The sequence below is a fragment of the Lepidochelys kempii genome, chromosome 5 (genome assembly GCF_965140265.1).
Source record: "Lepidochelys kempii isolate rLepKem1 chromosome 5, rLepKem1.hap2, whole genome shotgun sequence".
In the NCBI taxonomy this organism is placed as follows: domain Eukaryota; kingdom Metazoa; phylum Chordata; order Testudines; family Cheloniidae; genus Lepidochelys; species Lepidochelys kempii.
The window spans coordinates 81,940,566-81,959,627 of NC_133260.1; the positions used below are offsets into that span (position 1 = coordinate 81,940,566).

The following is a 19,062-nucleotide window of genomic DNA, read 5'->3' on the forward strand; positions in this document are numbered from 1 at the left end:
TGATCTCCCGTATGCAGGACTAATTCTCAGGAGGAATTCTTGCATGGAATTGTTCGCTCCTTCTCCACAGCAGATTTAGAGATTTGGTTTCTCTCATTATTCGCAGCTTCTAGTCATACCATTGAGACTCAGACGTTTCCCAAGGACAAGGATTGTTTGACTGAGTTAAAGCTGGATTAGAGTGATCACTGGAGACTACACAGTCAGGGACAATTATGCATGACCTACCACATCCTTTCTATCTCTAATTTCTATGATGATGATGATGATGATGATGATTTTTCAGACTTCACACACACCTGATTTGGGCCACTAAAAATCATGTATTTCAAAGGAGGAATTCATTCTTTCAAGGATTGTTAGTAATCATAAGATTTTTCATTGGATGAAGCTGAGAGCTACATTATTTGATACCCTCAGTTTAAGAACAGAGAACCTCAGTTTTTTCCTTAATCTTTTTTATCTTCTAATTTTCAGCACATTGTGCAGCATAATTTCATGCCACCAAACACAGTGATTATGAAATATTTATGAGTCCATATAAAATCATGTTTACTTAGGTTGCATTTTTATGATAACTTACTATATTTCTCCTGCTGGAGTATTGTTTGCTTTACTTGATCTTCATAGGATGAGATAAAGAGGTGAAAATGAGAGAAACAATATATTCAAAAAAATACAACTCCTTCCCCTCCCCTGACCAAAGTGGTTTATTTTTTCCAATGATTTGGGGTAAGTGACCAGCACTAGAGGAAAGGGTGAGATGTACAAGTGAAAATACTGACTCAGGAATGGAAATGTATTTAAAAAGACACAGATCCCGTAATCACAGACTATCAACCATGTGGCAGAATGAATCCTACATAATTAATTATTTTAATCAACAACAAATGTCAACATTAACAAGAAGAATGTCTTGATTTTTTTAAAATATTATACTTTGATATATCATAATAAGAAGTCCTAATTGCTTTTCATTGAAGAAGTCTCACTTACCTACACAAACACGGCCATCAACCCCAACCGCCAGGCCTGGTGGACATTCACACCGAAAAGAACCTTCCGTATTGATGCAATGACCATTCATGCAAATTCCTGGCGTCTGGCATTCATCAATGTCTGCCCAGAGGGAAACATAATTCACTTATTGTTATTTTTGAGTAAATGTCATTAAAGCATTGCTTCTTGGTACTATAGTAGTTGAGGGATTGTTAGCATTTCCCTGTTAAACTTGATATGCAAGGTCTCAGCCAAAGGGCATATACTTTAAAACAAACTTTCAGAAAAAATGTGGAGTCTAGAGGTATCAGAGATTCTATATTTAGCTTGTCAATTGCAGATTTTTCACTTTGTTTTCCGCCATTTATTTCACAGTAATATTGTGTTTTAAAATTGAAGTTAGAATACAGATAATTATGGTATAATTGTCTTTTAGCAAAGCCAGTGTTTCACTTAACTTCACTAAGGACATGATGCTGTTCCCCGTGGAGTCAGTGACAAAAAACTCCTATTAACTTCAAAGGTGCAGGATCAAACTCTGTAAAGAGAGGTTTACTTTGGCCAGTAATGCAATTTTCACAGTGAAGTACCGTATAATGAAACAATTTGGATTTTCTATTTAACTCTAAATGGAGCGTCACCAATATTGATTTATCTCACTTCGTTTTTTCTAAGACACCTGTTATTGCAGTATCGAAGTACTGAATTCACTATGAGATGGTTGGACAAAACATTATATTGTAATAAAGTTCAGTACTAGAACATTGTCCTGTAGCAACCATTAATATACCACAGTCAATCTTTTAGGAGTTGTTTCATGGTGATGGGGATTTCTCATTTTTTTAAAATAAAAACTGATTTTTAAAATTCAAAACCTGGTAAGACTATAGTTTTGTTGCTCTCTCAAGCCTGACAATTTATTTGTGCTATTTAAGAAGTAAGGAAAGGAAGTCTTCTCCTTTTATGAACTAACACTTTGTTACTCAATACCAATCTCATACCACATTTGAGTTAAATCAAAGCCAGCTAACCTCTGCTCATGAATCCCATTCATTAGTTCAGGCAGCCTCTTTCTTTTTCCCTGTTTTCTTTATTCTCAGCAAGTTTACAGGTAATTTGCAACTCAGAAATATAAGAACAAGTCAGGATTTCTCTTCCCCCTTTCTCTAAAATTTGATTTAAATTACATGGTTTAACCCTACATTTTTTCTTTTGTCTGCAGACAGTGTATATCTGTGCAACTGAAAAAAAGAAGTGTGGATTCATCTTTTTATGGTCAAGTCATACTAATTTTCATCTAAATGAACAGCTTAAAAATAACCTTTGAGTGTGAACTGGAAAGCTACAGGTTTATTTTAAAAGGAACCAGATTCACATAAGAGCTCCAATTTTAGTACAGAAAGAAAAAATGTTCACAGACAAGTTTGGTCATTAAATACCTTTCTACTGAAGGCCCAATCCAACTTCCACAGTTGTCTTTAAATGGAGTTAGATTAGGCTCCATTCTTTAAATGTTCAAAATTTTCCTTTTCTCCACAAAGAAGCTTGTGTTTAGCCCTACGTGATGGTGTCCTAATAAACATTATGTAATTCTAGAGCAGGGGTGGGCAAACTTTTTGGCCTGAGGGCCACATCTGGGAATAGAAATTGTATGGCGGGCCATGAACGCTCTCAAAATTGGGGCTGGGGTGTGGGAGGTGGGTGAGGGCTCTGGTTGTGGGTGCAGGCTCTGGGGTGGGGCCAGAAATGAGGTGTTCAGGGTGCCGTAGGGGGCTAAGGGCTCTGGGGTGAGGCTGGGGATGAGAAATTTGGGGTGCAGGAGGGTGCTCCGGACTGGGATCCAGGGGTTTAGAGAGCAGGAGGGGGATCAGGGCTGGGGTAGGGGCGCAGGAAGAGTCTCAAGGATGCAGGCTCCGGGTGCTGCTTACCTCAAGAGGCTCCCGGAAGCAGTGGCATGTCCCTTCTCCAGCTCCTACATGGAGGCGCAGCCAGGTGGCTCTGCACACTGCCCCATCTGCAGTTATCACCACTGCAGCTCCCATTGGCCGTGGTTCCTGGCCAATGGGAGCTGCGGGGGTGGCACTTGGGGCAGGGGAAGTATGCAGAGTAGAGCCCCCTGGCTGCCCCTACACATAGGAGCCAGAGGGAGACCATGCCATTGCTTCCGGGAACTGCGTGCAGCTGCCCTCAACCCTGCTCCCCAGCTGGAGTGCAGCAAGCCCCAGACCCCGCTCCCCAGCAGGAGCTTGAGGGCCGGATTAAAACGGCTGGCAGGCCAGATCTGGCCCATGGGCCGTAGTTTGTCCACCCCTGGTCTAGAGCAACAAGCAAATGAAGTGGGAATTTACTTTTGAATATTCATAAAAAGTAAAACCTTTGAAGCTTTTTCATATTGCTACTCTTGTTACTCTTTTTTGAAGTGTTTTACAGAATAAATTACAGCTACATTTCCCACAAATTTTCACAAGCCAATTTGTCATTCATACAACCACTGTATCTTGCACACCATTATTACATGGTTCTGTAATTTCTTTCTAGAATTACAATGAGTATTTTAGGCAGCTTTAGATGCCTACTGTACCAAACTAGCAAGATACTGGAAAATTATTAAGTCCATGTGACAAAAGATTTGCATTCTTACATGATTCACTAGACAGGAAAAGGTGGTTTCAATTAAGATTGTCCTAATGCGTTATCTCACAATCATACGTACCAGTACAGTAACGCCCATTTGGAGCCAGGACAAACCCTGGTTTGCAGATACATTTGAAGCTACCATCCTCATTTATGCACATCCCATTTAAACACATGTTGGTGGTGGTACACTCATCATGATCTGCAGAAACAGAGCACAGAAAATGACTTATACCCTTTAGCCTTGAGGAAAGAGAAGCAGCAAAACATCAGAGTTAGAACATCATTTACCCTGAATATTTCAACAGAGAAGGCCTGGCAGTAAATGGTGACTCCTCTTCCCTTAAGAGAAGGGAGAACAAAGTTCAACTATCTTAAAGAATTCAAAGCTTGTTGCAGCTGCAAGTTTCTCATGACACTTTTTAACAGAAATAAAAATACCCATCTTCTTTAATACGGCAAAGTAGTAAAACTCAGGCTACGGGATTAAAGGGAGACATGCTGTTTCCTGAGAAAATCTTATTACCTGTGGATTGCATCACATATTAGAGTCTGCCCCGCCCTGTCAACAGGAATTGCATGGTCCACTCTGTACTAAACTGTGTGACTATCAGAAATTATCAGAAAGTGAAACAATTTATGCTAAGTGTTTAAATACGAAGGAACCAGCAAGTATAACCTTCTTCCTAGTCATTAACAAGAAATTATATAAATATATTATAGCATCTAAATGCCTTTATATTAAATGTATTATGATTACAGTTATTGCAGCAATAACTAAAATGTGCTACGTGCGCTACAAACTCCTACCAAGACACAGCCCCCGCAGCCAGAGTTTAAAATCTAAAAATATGAAACTTACAGTTCAGAAACATGAATAGGCCACTAGCCCATTATGGGGATAAACCGTGACAAGCCCTTATGTTGGTGCAAATTAGGAGGAGGGGAAAGCAGGCAAGAAGCCTTACTGCTTGTACTACCCTTACAAACACCTATCACAATTGCAGGGTTTTTGCTCAGGACAACACAAGGACTGCTTTCTTGATATTCTTCCAGAGGTGAACCGTAACCTAAAGGGGGCAAGTAGGGGTGTGGAGGAGATGGGATCACAGTTTTGACCCTCACTTCCCCTTCTACTCCAGCCACACCCACCTATGCACTGGGTCACTCAGGGAGAGACTGCACCCTGCGAAGGTCAGTTCCTTCCTGAACTCCCTTTGGGATGGTGCAGCTCCATAAACCACCTACTTGGTGCAGCTCCTCACACTGTCAACTTGACCCCAGTGAGGCTCTGGCACCTCATACCAGATCTTATTTCACAAAATTCCATCTTTGAAGATCAAAAATACTGTGTGAAATGTAACTTCTAGAAACTTTAAACCAGAGTCTCTCTTTGGCTCTTCACCCTTATATAAAGACAAGCGCTCCATACCAACACAGTTCTTTCCATCTGTAGTTAGTTCAAACCCAGCATTGCAAATACACTGGAAACTTCCATCAGTGTTCACACACCGGCCATTTTTACAAAGAATGCCATTTTGTATGCATTCATCAATATCTAAGTGAGAGAGAAACACATCATTAAAAAAAGCCTAGGAGTTTCAATGAGTAAACAATATTAAGAAAACATTGTACCTCACAGCACTTTACACGGTTTCCATCAGATGACTCTCCATCAAGGAACTAAAAGTGACACATTACTAGCTATTGTTTTTAAAAGAGCCTGACAGTAAATATGACCTAGAAAGAAACATTTTGAAGATGAGAAGACCTCATTCTCCCAGTATGTATATAGCTTTATACTGTCAAACATTCATTATGCTGCTATAAGACTATTGAACAGTGTTAGTCTATAGTGATGTTCAATAATTAGTCTATTAAAATATGCATAGCCTTAATTTTCTGTGTATTCTCCAATTTAAACCAGTTAGCCAAGTGAACTGGGTCACCGGAAGGAAAAGATGAACAGCAAAGACCAAAAATTAAACCATTATTGTATCTACAGAATTAACTCAAGGGTAGGCCAACATTTCAACTGTAATTAAAAAGCAATTACATCACTGTCATGGTTTACTGAAAAAGAGAACACTAATAATTATTTTCAGAACTCCAATAGAATCTGATAGAGTATGCAGAAGTGTAAACAAATGTTCTTACCAATGCAAGCTTGCTTGGTAGGAGTTCTCTGGAAACCTGCATTGCATTTGCAATAATAGGATCCAGGTGTATTAACACAATCACCATTAGTGCATGGGTTTGACGTGCACTCATCAACATCTGCTGGCAGCAGAAAATAAGACGATTAGAGATTTCACAGCATAAATTTTCTTTCAAGCACAGCATTTTATGATTGAAGAAATAAGGTAATTAACAGTCAAACACTGAAGTTTGAAGCCTATTCTTGGTGCAAAATTATTACTTCCCTAAACACACACACCTATTCTTAGTCTAACTAAGAAATCACATTTTCAAAAAGGAAGGGAATACAAATAGTATTTTCTCTCTCTTAAATGTATCCTAAAAGAGAGAAGAGAAAAAGAAATCTATGAAGAATTTGAAACTCCTAGCCTAACAGAAGGGAAAAATCCTTTGTTCAGCTTCACATTCAATTGTTTAACTGAACAACCACTTATTTTCTTTCTTTTGAATAATAAGGTGCCTACAACGCAACAAGCAAGCACTAAGCACTTAAAGAAGAGTATTACCCAGCACAGACACAGTTTAGGTCAGATTATGGCTTTAAGACATGGCATGTACTATGGGAGTGTGTGGAAGGGCCACACAGCAGCAGGACTCCTTAGAGGAATTCCAGCTGAGATAGCAATATCTGTGCACCGCATCCTGATTATTGAGGCCCCCAACATAAGGATGAAGGAAGTCTAGTTGTATCCTTTACCCACACTTTCACACCTGGGAGCAGCCAGATACAATCTGGCTCTTAGGTGGGATGTAGTTTGCTTGCCTTCCAAATGATCTCAAACTTGGACTTTGTAAATAACATCTGACAGTAAATCTCAGTTCATTACACGTTGGAAGTAACTGGCTGGAATGGGAAAGGTAAATAAATGAGGTGATTTATTTTTATCCATTTTCTAAATGAACATGTGCTGTTGGAGTTCCACAACATACAAGTGTTGTTCTAGGGTTGTTCTGAGGCTGAAAATCGCAGCAGTCGAGCTTTTCTACTAGCTAAGGCACAAGCAAGAACACACACTGCACAGGATGCAATAGTGAATGCTCACATTGTTGTAAATAATTGCAAGTACATACTACATTTCAGACAGATATTGGATTACACAGAACAGTGCTTTTAGCAAGTTGATTTATAGCAATATTTTTGGCTGGATGAATTTAGGGCCCTCTGGTAAATAGCAAAAAGAATAAAAGAAAAAAATAAATGAAGGATTCAGACAGCCCTTCTCCTCATGCAAAAAGCATTTAGCTCTTTAAAACACTCACATTTGAATGTGCAGTTGATAGCATCGCTGCAAGAAAGCCAAAAGAACGAAGCAAAATGAAGAAAAGAGAAAAAAATCAAGGAATTAGAAAGAATATAGAAAGCAGTGACTGTAACTGCTTTTCAGTCTATATATGTTTGGATAAGCCATTTGTTGTCCTCGAATAGAATTGTATGTATTTACATGAGCTCCCCACTCAGAGGCAACTCTACAATTCTTGGCCATAAAGAATGTTTTATTTCCATGTGCAGTGGACCAATCCATCCTCTGGATATTTTGGCTCAGTGCTCAGCCAGCCTGCCCAGAAGGATTGCTCATAATTTCTTCAGAACAAAGCCCCTCAACTGTAGATCTACTGATAGTATGTCAAACTCTGAATTGGAGTTTCTTATGAATGTTTTGTCTAACATCCTAATTCCAACAACTTCTATTATGTATTTGTCCTGCCCTAGTAGAGAGGAGGAAAGGAGCAATTTATAAATATATACACTATACTCCTCTACTTTGTTATGGTTTCTAGTATAAAAAAGATTTTTTTTTCTAGAATAAAGTTCTCAGCAAAACTTGTCAGTTGCTTAACTGTCAAAGCAAATTCATATGCATTACCAACTACTCTCATTATCAATGAATTCATAAACCCCAGAGAAGGAAAACAATACTCCCCTATGAAATAACTGATTTAAGCTTAGAAAATCCCTTTCAGTCCATGTGTGCCAGATGACTCCTTGTATTTAAATATGAATCTGGGTTTTTCCTATATTATTACATGCTAGTGATAAAAGGGGCTCAGGCTAAAAATATTCTAAAAAAAAAAGTTAACCTTGAGTTCAGGTTACTAGAATGGATATCCCCACCAAAGCAAATTGTCAAACGCAAGGAAATAAGCATTCAGACTATAAAGTCCTCCATCATGTATACTCCCCACATCATTTTCCCTTTTCAACTTCAACTAACTCCCTCTGTTGCCCACATCTCTCAATTTTTAAATATTTAATCGGCAACAGTGAGCAAAAATTTCACTAAAATATTCTATTGAAAGTTTGATTGTTTTCTGAACATTTATTGCGCCAAATCAGAGGACAAAAAAAGTATGAAATACAGGTATTTGAATCCACCTGTAAGTACAAATCTCAACACAACTGTAACTGTGGTGTTGCTACTGATGCTTCTACAATATTTTTACCATTTTATTGAATATGTTTTTGCAAATACAGTGATAACAAGGAAGTGTTACTACAACACAGATTTCTATCAATTCAGAAAGAGGAACTGATGGTCCATTAGACTGCTCAGTATCAGTCCAGTAAGGATTGTTGTGAACTTTATCTTTTTAACAGTAGACAATGATTCATGATGAAAACTGTACAATATAATTGGAGGACTGGAAGTTGTGTATAAACCTACCCTTTTGTTCTGGCAGGACCATTTTGAAAAAAGTCATACTTTCTTTTTCTGCCTTACCCCACGAAAATTCTTTAATAATTTTCTGAACTTCTTAAAATATCCTTTGGGGTTTTCCCTGGGTGAGGAGCCAAACAGATTATAATAGTCTGGAAAGAGTGTTCATTTTTGTATTATTAACCTTACCCCATACAGTGAAATGTAGCTGTTCCCAATGCCCCAAGCCTGTTCTTTCAGTAACCAGAAGAGAATCCAAATTGGATTTGAACAAGTCCTTTAGCTTAATTTAATTTAATGTATATCATTATGCACGGATATTTCATTCTGTTAAGTTCCCACTTAAAGTCCCATGTTCAAACTCTTGGTTGACATACAGCATTTGCATTCAACAGTCAACAGTTAACTATAGCATTTGAAAAGGAGTACTTGTGGCACCTGAGAGACTAACCAATTTATTTGAGCATAAGCTTTCGTGAGCTACAGCTCTCTTCATCGGATCCGATGAAGTGAGCTGTAGCTCACGAAAGCTTATGCTCAAATAAATTGGTTAGTCTCTCAGGTGCCACAAGTACTCCTTTTCTTTTTGCAGATACAGACTAACACGGCTGCTACTCTGAAATATAGCATTTGAGACACTGTGATTGTTTTGCTATACTTCAAGCAGGAGATCTCAGATAATTCTGCTTGGTAACTGTTGACTTTTTAATGCTAATTGCAATATACCCTGTACAATCCCTCTGGAATCCACCGAATTACTCAAAATGTAGATCAGTGCAGAATGAAGCCTCCAATTAGCATTTTGAGATTTTAACACCTAGATGGACTTGACCCTATTGAAATCCTTCTTATATACACTGCGACAAAGTTCCTGCTCTACCTTGGTGGGTCTTGCACTTATTGGTGGATTTGCTCGCCTTGGAGCTTCACAGCAGCCGTCAGCTTGGCCTTTTTTCTGAATTTACAGTCCAGGACAACTCCTCCTGTGTCTGACCAGGAGCTGGGAGGTTTGGAGGGAACCCGAGCCTGCCGTCTACTTCAGGTTCCAGCGCAGGGCCCTGTGGAATGCAACTGTCTCGAATGCCTCCTGCAACAGCTGTGCAACAGCTACAACTCCCTGGGCTACTTCCCCATGGCCTCCTCCCAACACCTTCTTTATCCTCACCATAGGACCTTCCCTCCTGTGTCTGATAATGCTTGTACACCTCAGTCCTTCAACAGTACACGTTCTCACTCTCAGCTCCTAGCACCTCTTGCTCCCAGCTCCTCATACACACACCACAAACTGAAGTGAGCTCCTTTTTAAAACCCAGGTGCCCTGATTAGCCTACTTTAATTGATTCTAGCAGCTTCTTGATTGGCTGCAGGTGTTCTAATCAACCTGTCTTAATGGTCTCCAGAAGGTTCCTGATTATTCTAGAACCTTCCCTGTTGGGAAACGGGACGTCCTTTGCTTGCTCCCCAGCTATCTGCTTTCTATTCTTTCCTAAAGCCCCCTGGCCTGGATTTTTCTTACTTTTTGAACCTGCCTTAGTTCCCCCCTCCGATCAGGCCAGACGCTTTTTGTTTTGGTTTGATTTTTTGTTGCTTTTTCTTCTTGCCGTTTACGTGCTGGTCGGCCTCCAGCACTCCCCCCCGCACGCCTGCTTTCGAGCTCAGCTATTTGCCTCAGCTGAACCCCCCCGGAGGAGAGGGGGGAAGATTGCCGATTTTGCTATCCGGAGGGGGGAGTGGAAACCCCCAGACCCAGCCGTTTTGCTGTCTGTTTGGAATTCCTTTCTTATCTCGGCCCGCTGGAAGCCTTGGTACACAGCCAACAAGCTGGAGAAGAAATCACCCAGGGAAACTACAAATCATCGTGAAGGGGGCCGTAAGACTGAGTAATTTTTTGAATTATACTCTCGTGGGGGGGAGTTTGACTGTGTTTTAATTGCGTCTGTGGTGGCACAGGGGATGTGGCACGGAGCTGCCCCCCAATCCATCTGTGTCCTCCCAACCCCCATACTACGATCTTCACCCCCCCACTCCACCATCTTTGCTGGCTTTCTAACATCTGCCTCTGGACTCAGCTGCTCGCCCTGATTCCACTGCGTGGGCCAGAAGCACCAGCCAACCAGACAGGACTCTCTGGACAAGCGTACGGTGGTTCATGGCCCCCCCCTCCCCTGAACTGTCCACCCCACAGCTTGTCACTTTCTACCTGACCCCAATTCCTGTTAATCACCTGCCACCGCCCCCGCTGGGGCACTGGCAATGGAGGGCACCGGAGTGACCTCCGCCGCTGCCATGCTCATCGCCTCTCCAGACTCTAGGGAAGCCCCCCCAGCCAGCGGGAAAGGCCAGGGCAAGAAGAAGGGGAAGAGCCCCGCTAAAACCACCAGGCCCTCCATGGCAGGGGCCACCCCCACTGCTGCAGCCCCGCCACCAACCACAGCATCCTCCCTCGCTGCCCCCTCCACCAGCTCTGCGGATGTCCCTCCCTCAGCCCCCAGAATGTATGCCCAGGCAGCGGCAGCCCCCCCCGCCTGCCACCTCGTCATCTCTCCCACCCACCGCCTCCGCCACCGTCAAGAGCGGCTGGGGCCCCTTTCCCACCAGGACAAGGAAGCATGGTGCCCGATGCCTCCTGTTGCCCGCCTCGCTCCACGTGCAGACCTACGTGCGGGCATTGGTGAGGGTGGTGGGGCCCTCGGCCATTGTGGCGGCCTCCAAAATGTATGGAAAGGTCGTTTTCTTCTTAGCATCGGAGGCTGCCGCCCAGGAAGCAGTGAAGAGGGGCCTGGCGGGGGGTGGGGGCGGTGTTTGTCCCTCTAGAGCCGCTAGAGGACCTGGGCGTCCACCTGGTCCTGACCTCTGTCCCTCCTTTTCTCCCCAATGCTGCCCTGCTACCTGCCCTTTCCACCCTGGGGAAACCTGTTTCTGTTATCAGCCCTCTCCTGTTGGGCTGCAAGGACCCCACCCTCCGTCACATTTTTTCCTTCCGCCGGCAAGTGCAACTTTTACTGCCGTTGGCGGTGCGTGACGGAGTGGCGTTCGAAGGGTCCTTCCTAGTCCCCCACCAGGGGGCCCGTTACCGGGTGTACTTTTCCACAGGGGAAGCAGGGGAAGCCCAGTGCTACCTCTGCTGGGCGTCAGGGCATGTCCGGAGGGACTGCCCCTTAGCCCGGCAAGGAGGGGCACCTGGGATCCCCAAGACCCGGCAGGACATCGGCCCCGTCATTGCCGATGCCCCTGGCCGCCCAGTATCTGAACCTGCCCCCCCTCCTCTTTGGACCACCGCTACTCCCGCTCAGGCCCAAGGGGCACCTCCCCTACAACGCCCAGACGAGCGGGAGAGCCCTGCCCTCACTGCTAACAATCTAGCAGGGCCCATGGAGGAGGGTGGGGCAGAGATACCACCAGACATGGGAGAGAGCCTGCCTCAGGGAGAATCCTCCCTCCCTTATGCTGCCCCACCATTCCCACCCACAAGTCCCTGAGCCATCGCCTTTACCCCCTGACACGACCCCTGCTAACCAGCCCCCAGATGATGCCATGGAGGGCTGAGCCCTAGGCCAGGAGAAGCCAGGCAAGCAGAAGGCTCGAGCTCCGCCTCATCTACCCGAGGTGGAGGCCCCCCAGAAGACTAGGAAAGTGGGCACAGATGCCGAACCTTCCGCTTTGCCCATGAGTGTGTCCCATCCACCAGTGTCAGCCGGGAAAGACATGGCAACACCGGAGGGTAGTGTCTCCCCTTCACGGGAGACCCTCCCCTCTGAGACCCTCAAGGAAGCCCCTTCTGTCCTGACGCTACCCAAAGCCCCCGTGAACCCCGAGGCAACCGTCATGGCGGGTTCCAGTGGGGAGAACCCCACGGTGGCGGAAAGTGTCCTCTCCTCCATGTTCGAGGAGATCGAGGCCTTAGATCTGACCCCGGTTGCCCAGGGGGAGGACGACCTTTTGCCAGCATATCTCTATCTGGGGGACCTCACTCCACCCCTCTGTTCCCCATGCTCCCTCCCCTTAATTGCTGCTTCTGCTCCCACCTCCGAGGAGCCCCTGGACTCCTCCACCAACCCAGCCGCTGATGGCACCCCACTGACAACCACCGAGCCTGTTCAGGTGACAGCCGGCGCCACGCGGCCGGGACACGAGTCGCCAGGGGCACCCCGCGTTGGTGCGGAGCAATCGACTTCCTTCCTGGGCAGGGGCCCTACAGAAGATAATCCACCTCCTCATGCTGTGGCCGCTAAATCCACCACAGAGCGCGCGCCCAGTGTCACTGAGAGCTCCCTCCCCACCCCCTTAACTCTTGAGCCTGATCGGGAGGCGCCACCATCCAGCTGCTTGCCTCCCGAAACCCAGAACCTCACGTCTGCCCCTTCCCCCACCCCACCCAATTTACCTCCTGCAATGTCATTGCCGCCCCCGGGGCTGTCTCCTTCTCTTTCCCAACTGATGACTGCCAGGGAGCGGTCTTTGTGTTCTCTTGCCCCCACCCATTAGGAGCTGCTATTTTCCCTCCACCGCCCCCTATCGCCCCAGAGCTTGAGGTGGGCCTAGAAGCTCCAGCCCATCAGGCACCCCGTCGGGGGTCCGCACCCTGCTTGTCCGTTTTAGTGGACCACAGGGCTGCACCAAGGGCCCTGCTGGGGAACAACTGGGAAACCGTAACCCCACCCCCCCATGAGCTGCGAGGAGAGCTGCGGAAGTTTTTAGAGGATGTCCGCGGCTCCCGCAACAAGGTACAACTTGCTCTCCAGCGATGGGGGGACTTTTCTCAAATCCTCCGGGCCACAAGGGCCCTCATGCAGGAGGGTAAAGGGACGGGGAAGCAGGATGCCACAGTCTACTAGTGGGTCCACATCTTCTGTGAACAATTACTCACCTACGGGATGGGTCACGGACTGCTGCGTGGCCTGCTGGGAGATGCGAGAGTCCCTGCCAGTGAGGACCCCTCCCCCCCGACCCTCCCCATGACACCTCTCACCATCGCAACGTTGAACACCCGGGGTTGTAGGATGGCTCTCTGCAGGTCCCAGGTGCTCTCCTTCCTTCGGGAGGGAGGGTACTCTGTGGTTTTCCTGCAGGAGACCCACACGGACCCGATTGCCGAAGACAGTTGATGGCTGGAGTGGGGGGACAGGGTCTACTTTAGCCATGCCACGGTTCGACAGGCTGGAGTGGCGACCCTGTTCTCCCCGACCTACGGCTCGAGGTGCTAGGGGTTGCCAAGGCCGTGCCGCCTGCTGCATCTCTGGGTCCGTATGGAGGGGCTCGTGGTTAACCTCGTTAAGGTCTATGCCCCGACATCGGGCCCGGAACGGCTGCAGTTCTACCAGCGGGCGTCCGCTTTCCTCGGCACCTTAGATTCTCACAAGTGCCTGGTCCTAGGAGGGGACTTTAATACCATCCTTGACGAACAAGACCACTCGGGGACCGAGCAGAGCCCGGCCGCCGCCGCCACCACCATCCGGGAGATAGTCGAACATCACTCCCTCGTGGACATCTGGGGTGACCACCACCCGGATGACACTTCCATGTTTACCTTTGTCCGGGTGGAAGCCCATCGGTCGAGCCACTCCCGGTTGGACCGCATTTATTTATCACGCTTCCATCTCTCACGAGCCCATTCCTCCAGCATTCGGCTGGCCCCAGATGATGATTTTCTGATCATCATCTAGCCACCGCGACAGCCTCCCTCTGTGCGGAGAGGCTGGAGCCGGCCTACTGGCATTTTAACAACAGCCTGTTAGATGAGGGCTTCATGACGTCCTTCCGGGAATTCTGGCTGGCCTGGTGAGGGCAGCGGCGTGCCTTTCCCTTGGTGCAGCAATGGTGGGACCTGGGGAAGGTGCGCACCAGGCTTTTCTGCCACGACTACACCCAGGGCACCAGCTGATGGAGAAATGCGGTGATAGAGCAGTTGGAACGGGAGGTCTTAGAGCTGGAGAGGCGTCTGGCCACCAGCCCCAAAGACCCGCTCCTCTGTGGAGCGTGCCGGGAGAAGCGGGAGGAGCTCCGGGCCCTCGAGGACCATCGGGCCCAGGGCACCTTTGTTCAATCCCGCATCCGCCTCCTTCGGGAGATGGATCGTGGCTCTTGCTTCTTCTATGTTCTGGAGAAAACGAGGGGGGCCAAGAAACACATCACCTGCCTCCTGGCAGAAGACTGCACCCACCTCACGGAACCGGTCTAGATGTGTGGGAGGGCCCGAGCCTTCTACACAAGTCTTTTCTTCCCAGATCTGACCAACCCTGGCACTTGCAGAGTGCTCTGGGAGGAGCTCCGTACGGTCAGCGCAAGCGAATGAGACCGGCTAGAGTTGCCTCTCACTCTGGCAGAGTTCTCGGAAGCCCTCCGTCGTATGCGCACTAATAAGCCTACAGGCATGGATGGGCTGACCGTGGAGTTCTACCACGTGTTTTGGGATGTCCTCGGCCCAGACCTAGTCACCGTCTGGGCTGAGTCTCTGCAGAGCGGGGTCCTCCCTCTTTCATGCAGGCGAGCTGTGCTCGCCTTACTGCCGAAGAAGGGGGACCTCCACGATTTACGAAATTGGCGTCCTGTCTCGCTCCTCAGCGTGGACTACAAAATCGTAGCGAAAGCAATCTCGCTGCGGCTAGGGTCTGTGTTGGCGGATGTGATCCACTCATACCAGACCTACCCTGTCCTGGACCGCAGTATCTTTGATAATCTATTTCTGGTTCGGGACCTTTTGGAACTCGGATGTAGAGACGGTCTGTCATTCGCCCTCCTGTCACTAGATCAGGAGAAGGCTTTCGATAGGGTAGACCACGGGTACCTCCTGAGCACTCTGCGGGCGTTTGGCTTCGGACCCCAGTTTGTGGGTTTTCTCCGGGTGCTGTACGCTTCCGCAGAGTGTCTGGTTAAGCTCAACTGGACCCTGACCGAACCGGTCAACTTCGGGCGAGGAGTACGGCAGGGGTGCCGCCCCTCGGGCTAGCTGTGCACTCTGGCGATCGAGCCCTTCCTCTGCCTCCTCCGCAGGAGGTTGACAGGGTTGGTGCTGCGGGAGCCGGAGCTGCGGCTGGTCCTGTCGGCGTACGCCAATGACGTGCTCCTCGTGGTCCAGGACCCGGGCGACTTGGCGCGGGTGGAGGCTTGCCAGGCCCTCTATTCGGCAGTCTCCTCCGCCCGGGTCAACTGGGTCAAGAGCTCTGGCTTGGCGGTAGGAGACTGGCGGCAGGCGAGCTCCCTCCCACCCGCGCTTCAGACCGTCCGGTGGAGCACAGGTCCACTGCTCTACCTCGGCATTTACCTTTCTGCCATGCATCCCTCTCCGCCAGAGAACTGGGAAAACTTAGAGGACAGGGTGACAGAGTGGCTCCGGAAATGGACGGGACTACTCCAGATGTCTCTCCCTCTGAGGGAGAGCGCTGGTGCTTAATCAACTAGTCCGGTCCATGCTCTGGTACCGGCTCAACACCCTGGTCCCGGCCCCAGGTTTCCTGACCAACCTCCGGACATCGATTCTGGTGTTCTTTTGGTTAGGAATACACTGGGCCCCTGTAGGGGTTGTTCATCTACCCCTGAAGGGAGGACAGGGCCTGAAGTGTCTGCACACTCAGGTCCGCGTCTTCCACCTCCAGGCCCTACAGAGGCTCCTTTATGGTACAGGCAGTTCGGCGTGGAGCATACTGGCGCACACCATCCTGTGCCACATCCGAGGACTCCAATATGACCGGCAACTCTTATCTCTGTCTGGGAGGTCTTCCGCGAGACCTCTCCGGGCTGCCAGTCTTCTACCAGGACCTCCTCCGGACTTGGAAACTGTTTTTAACGACCAGGTCCGTGGCGACCACCGAGGGGGCAGACCTCCTCGCGGAGTCCCTGCTACACAACCCCCAGCTCCATGTGCAGGTGGCGGAGTCCCGCTCGGTGCACCAGAGCTTGATCCTGGCAGAAGTCACGAGAGTCGGAGACCTGGACTACGACCGGGAAGACTGGATGGATCACCTGACGCTCGCTCAGTGCATGGGGGTCTCCAGACCTCATACCCCCCGGCGCATACTTCAGCAGGTGAAGGCCGCTTTGCTGCCCGCTGCTAGAGCTTACCTCGATCGGGTCCTGCCTGAGGACACGCCCCGTCCACCCCAGGCCTGCCGAACCTTTTAATTGGACCCCTGCCCCGTAGACTCAATCGACCCCCTCACCCCTTTACTGCGAGCCGGCTGCATGAACTGCAGCTGGTACGCTTCCAAACCACGCCAAAGAAACATCTATACACGCTCGTGCTCCACACCCTTCACGCCCTCACCCTACTGTCCCGCCCCAACACAAAGTGGTGAAACCTTCTGCCACCTTTGGAGGGAGAGCAGCCCTGGTGGGCCAGCCTATATTCCACCTTGGGTCCAAGGCCCATCGGGGACATCAGTTGGAGGCTCCTTCACGGAGCTGTGAGCACGGGCATGTACTTGGCGCGGTTCAACCCCATCCCGGATACTTGTCCCTTTTGCTGTGTGATGGAAACCCTGGCGCACGTATATTTGGAGTGCGCCAGGCTGCAGCCCCTGTTCCGGCTTCTCACAAATCTTTTATTACATTTTTGGTTGCATTTTTCCCCTCACCTTTTTATTTATGCACTCCCCATCCACGGCCTCACAAAGTCGCAGGATCTCCTAGTTAACCTCCTCCTGGCCCTGGCTAAAACAGCCATCTACAAAACCAGAGAGAGGTTGGCCGATGGAGTGTCCTGTGACTGTGGGGCCGTTTTCTGATCATCGGTCCATTCATGTAGCTGGGCGGAGTTCCTCTGGGCGGCGTCCACCGACCCCCTTGATGCTTTTGAGGAGCGGTGGGCGCTGTCCGAGGCGCTCTGCTCAGTGTCCCCATCCGGCTCCCTTTGTTTTGACCCTCTGATTGGGTGAGAGAGTAAGGGAACCCAGCCCCAGCCATTGCTGCTGCAGACACCACCACCTTAGAGGGGTCCTTTCACACGTGGGTGCACATGCCCGTCCTCCCCCACCCCCCCCGGGTTGTCCACCCCACAGCCTGCCCCTTTTGTTGGGTGCTTTCAGAGGAGGGAATTGTTGATGACACTCGGCGTGACGCCAGGTAACTCGAGGGGGTGGCAGACCTTGAGAGTCGATGAAGCCCCCTTGCTCTGGACCACCACATAACTCGGAAGGGTGGAAGACCACGAGAGTCGAGGAAGCCCCCCGCTCTGGGCCCAGGCAAGCTTGAACACTTCCCTCCCCTGAAGCTAATGAGAAAACAATTGTGATTGGTTGCTGTGTTACACATTGCATATGCTGTTGTTTTGTAAGTGTGTTATGCAAATAAAAAAATACCTTTTTTTTTTTTTTAAGCAAAAAATTACTCTCCTATAGCCATCTGGCCCGACCCTGTCACAACACCTAATCTTTCCTCATTTTCTGATTTTGTATGGGATTCTCCTAAAAATGGTATAGCATCTTCTGTTTTTGTCACCATCTGACTCTATTTTCATCTTACTGCAACTCAAAATTTATTCACTTATCAGACCACTTCTGCAATTGAGCTGTCTGTGATGATACTTCGATCATTTTACTTCAGTTTCATATTACTTGAAGTAATATTTGAATCCACCTGTGTGTATGAGTGGTTTAAGTAGCGTGTATTTTAATTTTTATAACAAACTTCATTAAAGGCCTGAGTTTCCTCTTACAGTGGCAACAATCAGTAGTAATTCCAATGAAGTCAATGGAGTTACATCAGCCTAAACTTGCTGTGGAAGGAGAATCAGGTCTTAACAGCTCAAGTAGAGTTTAGCACTCTGAACATCCATGTTTGGTGATGTTATGACACAGAGGTGCATAGGATTCCAACTGTCTATACAAACACATATCACACGCTTGGTCAATAACCCCACTATCCAGGAATGGATTTAGATCCACCTGGGCAACCCAGACCACAGATGGCCACTTCACGTCCACTTTTTCAGGGACAATTTCTTCTGATAAGAGATGAGGAAATGTTTAAATAAAGCAAGAAAACTGTACAGCATATATTTCCATATATCTCCATATCAAACACCACCCACCATAACTCTACTGTGGTGGGAACTGCAGGCCTGATAAGAGTAACTCCACCATCTACCTCAAAAGTAGCTCTGTTTTAGTTTACTTATTTTATTTAGTTTATTTTCTTTTGATTTAGAACAAATAAGTGTTCACCCACATGCTTTTAGTACCCTACTAATTATTATACAAAACTCAATATGTGCTTCAATCAGCTCACCCCTACTATCAAATAGCAGTTCATAATCAAATGCTAACACCCCTTTATATAACCTATAGCACAATTCCTCCACCCACTTCAAAGCCCAGGCAAAAATAAAGGGCCTTGTTGTGACTTTTCCAGTATTCATACCTGATATGCCAGAGTGAAATCTCAGCACATTTGAAAAAAACAGTCCTAACATCTCTACGATACGATGGGAAGATGTGTACTGTAAATAGAAAGGTCTCTGCTTGTGTCTCTACAGGCTTTCTTAGACAAGGCCTTTGTTATTGTTAACTGTTATTATAATTATTTATTCCTAATGCATTAGTTGCTGATATACAATACAAAGTGTTGACAGTCTTAGTAA

The 19,062-nt window shown here is 47.6% G+C and overlaps 1 protein-coding gene across 1 annotated transcript in view; it reads right to left on the bottom strand.

The window, feature by feature from the left end:
• The window catches only part of FBN2 (fibrillin 2), a 254,203-nt gene that overhangs the window by 137,828 nt on the left and 97,313 nt on the right, over positions 1–19,062 (bottom strand). The window contains exons 12-15 of the mRNA XM_073344871.1: positions 5,791–5,910; positions 5,066–5,191; positions 3,713–3,835; positions 997–1,119 (exon numbers count right to left, since the gene is read on the bottom strand). Of these exons, the coding sequence (XP_073200972.1) occupies positions 997–1,119; positions 3,713–3,835; positions 5,066–5,191; positions 5,791–5,910 (492 nt within the window). The remainder of the gene's footprint in view (positions 1–996; positions 1,120–3,712; positions 3,836–5,065; positions 5,192–5,790; positions 5,911–19,062) is intronic.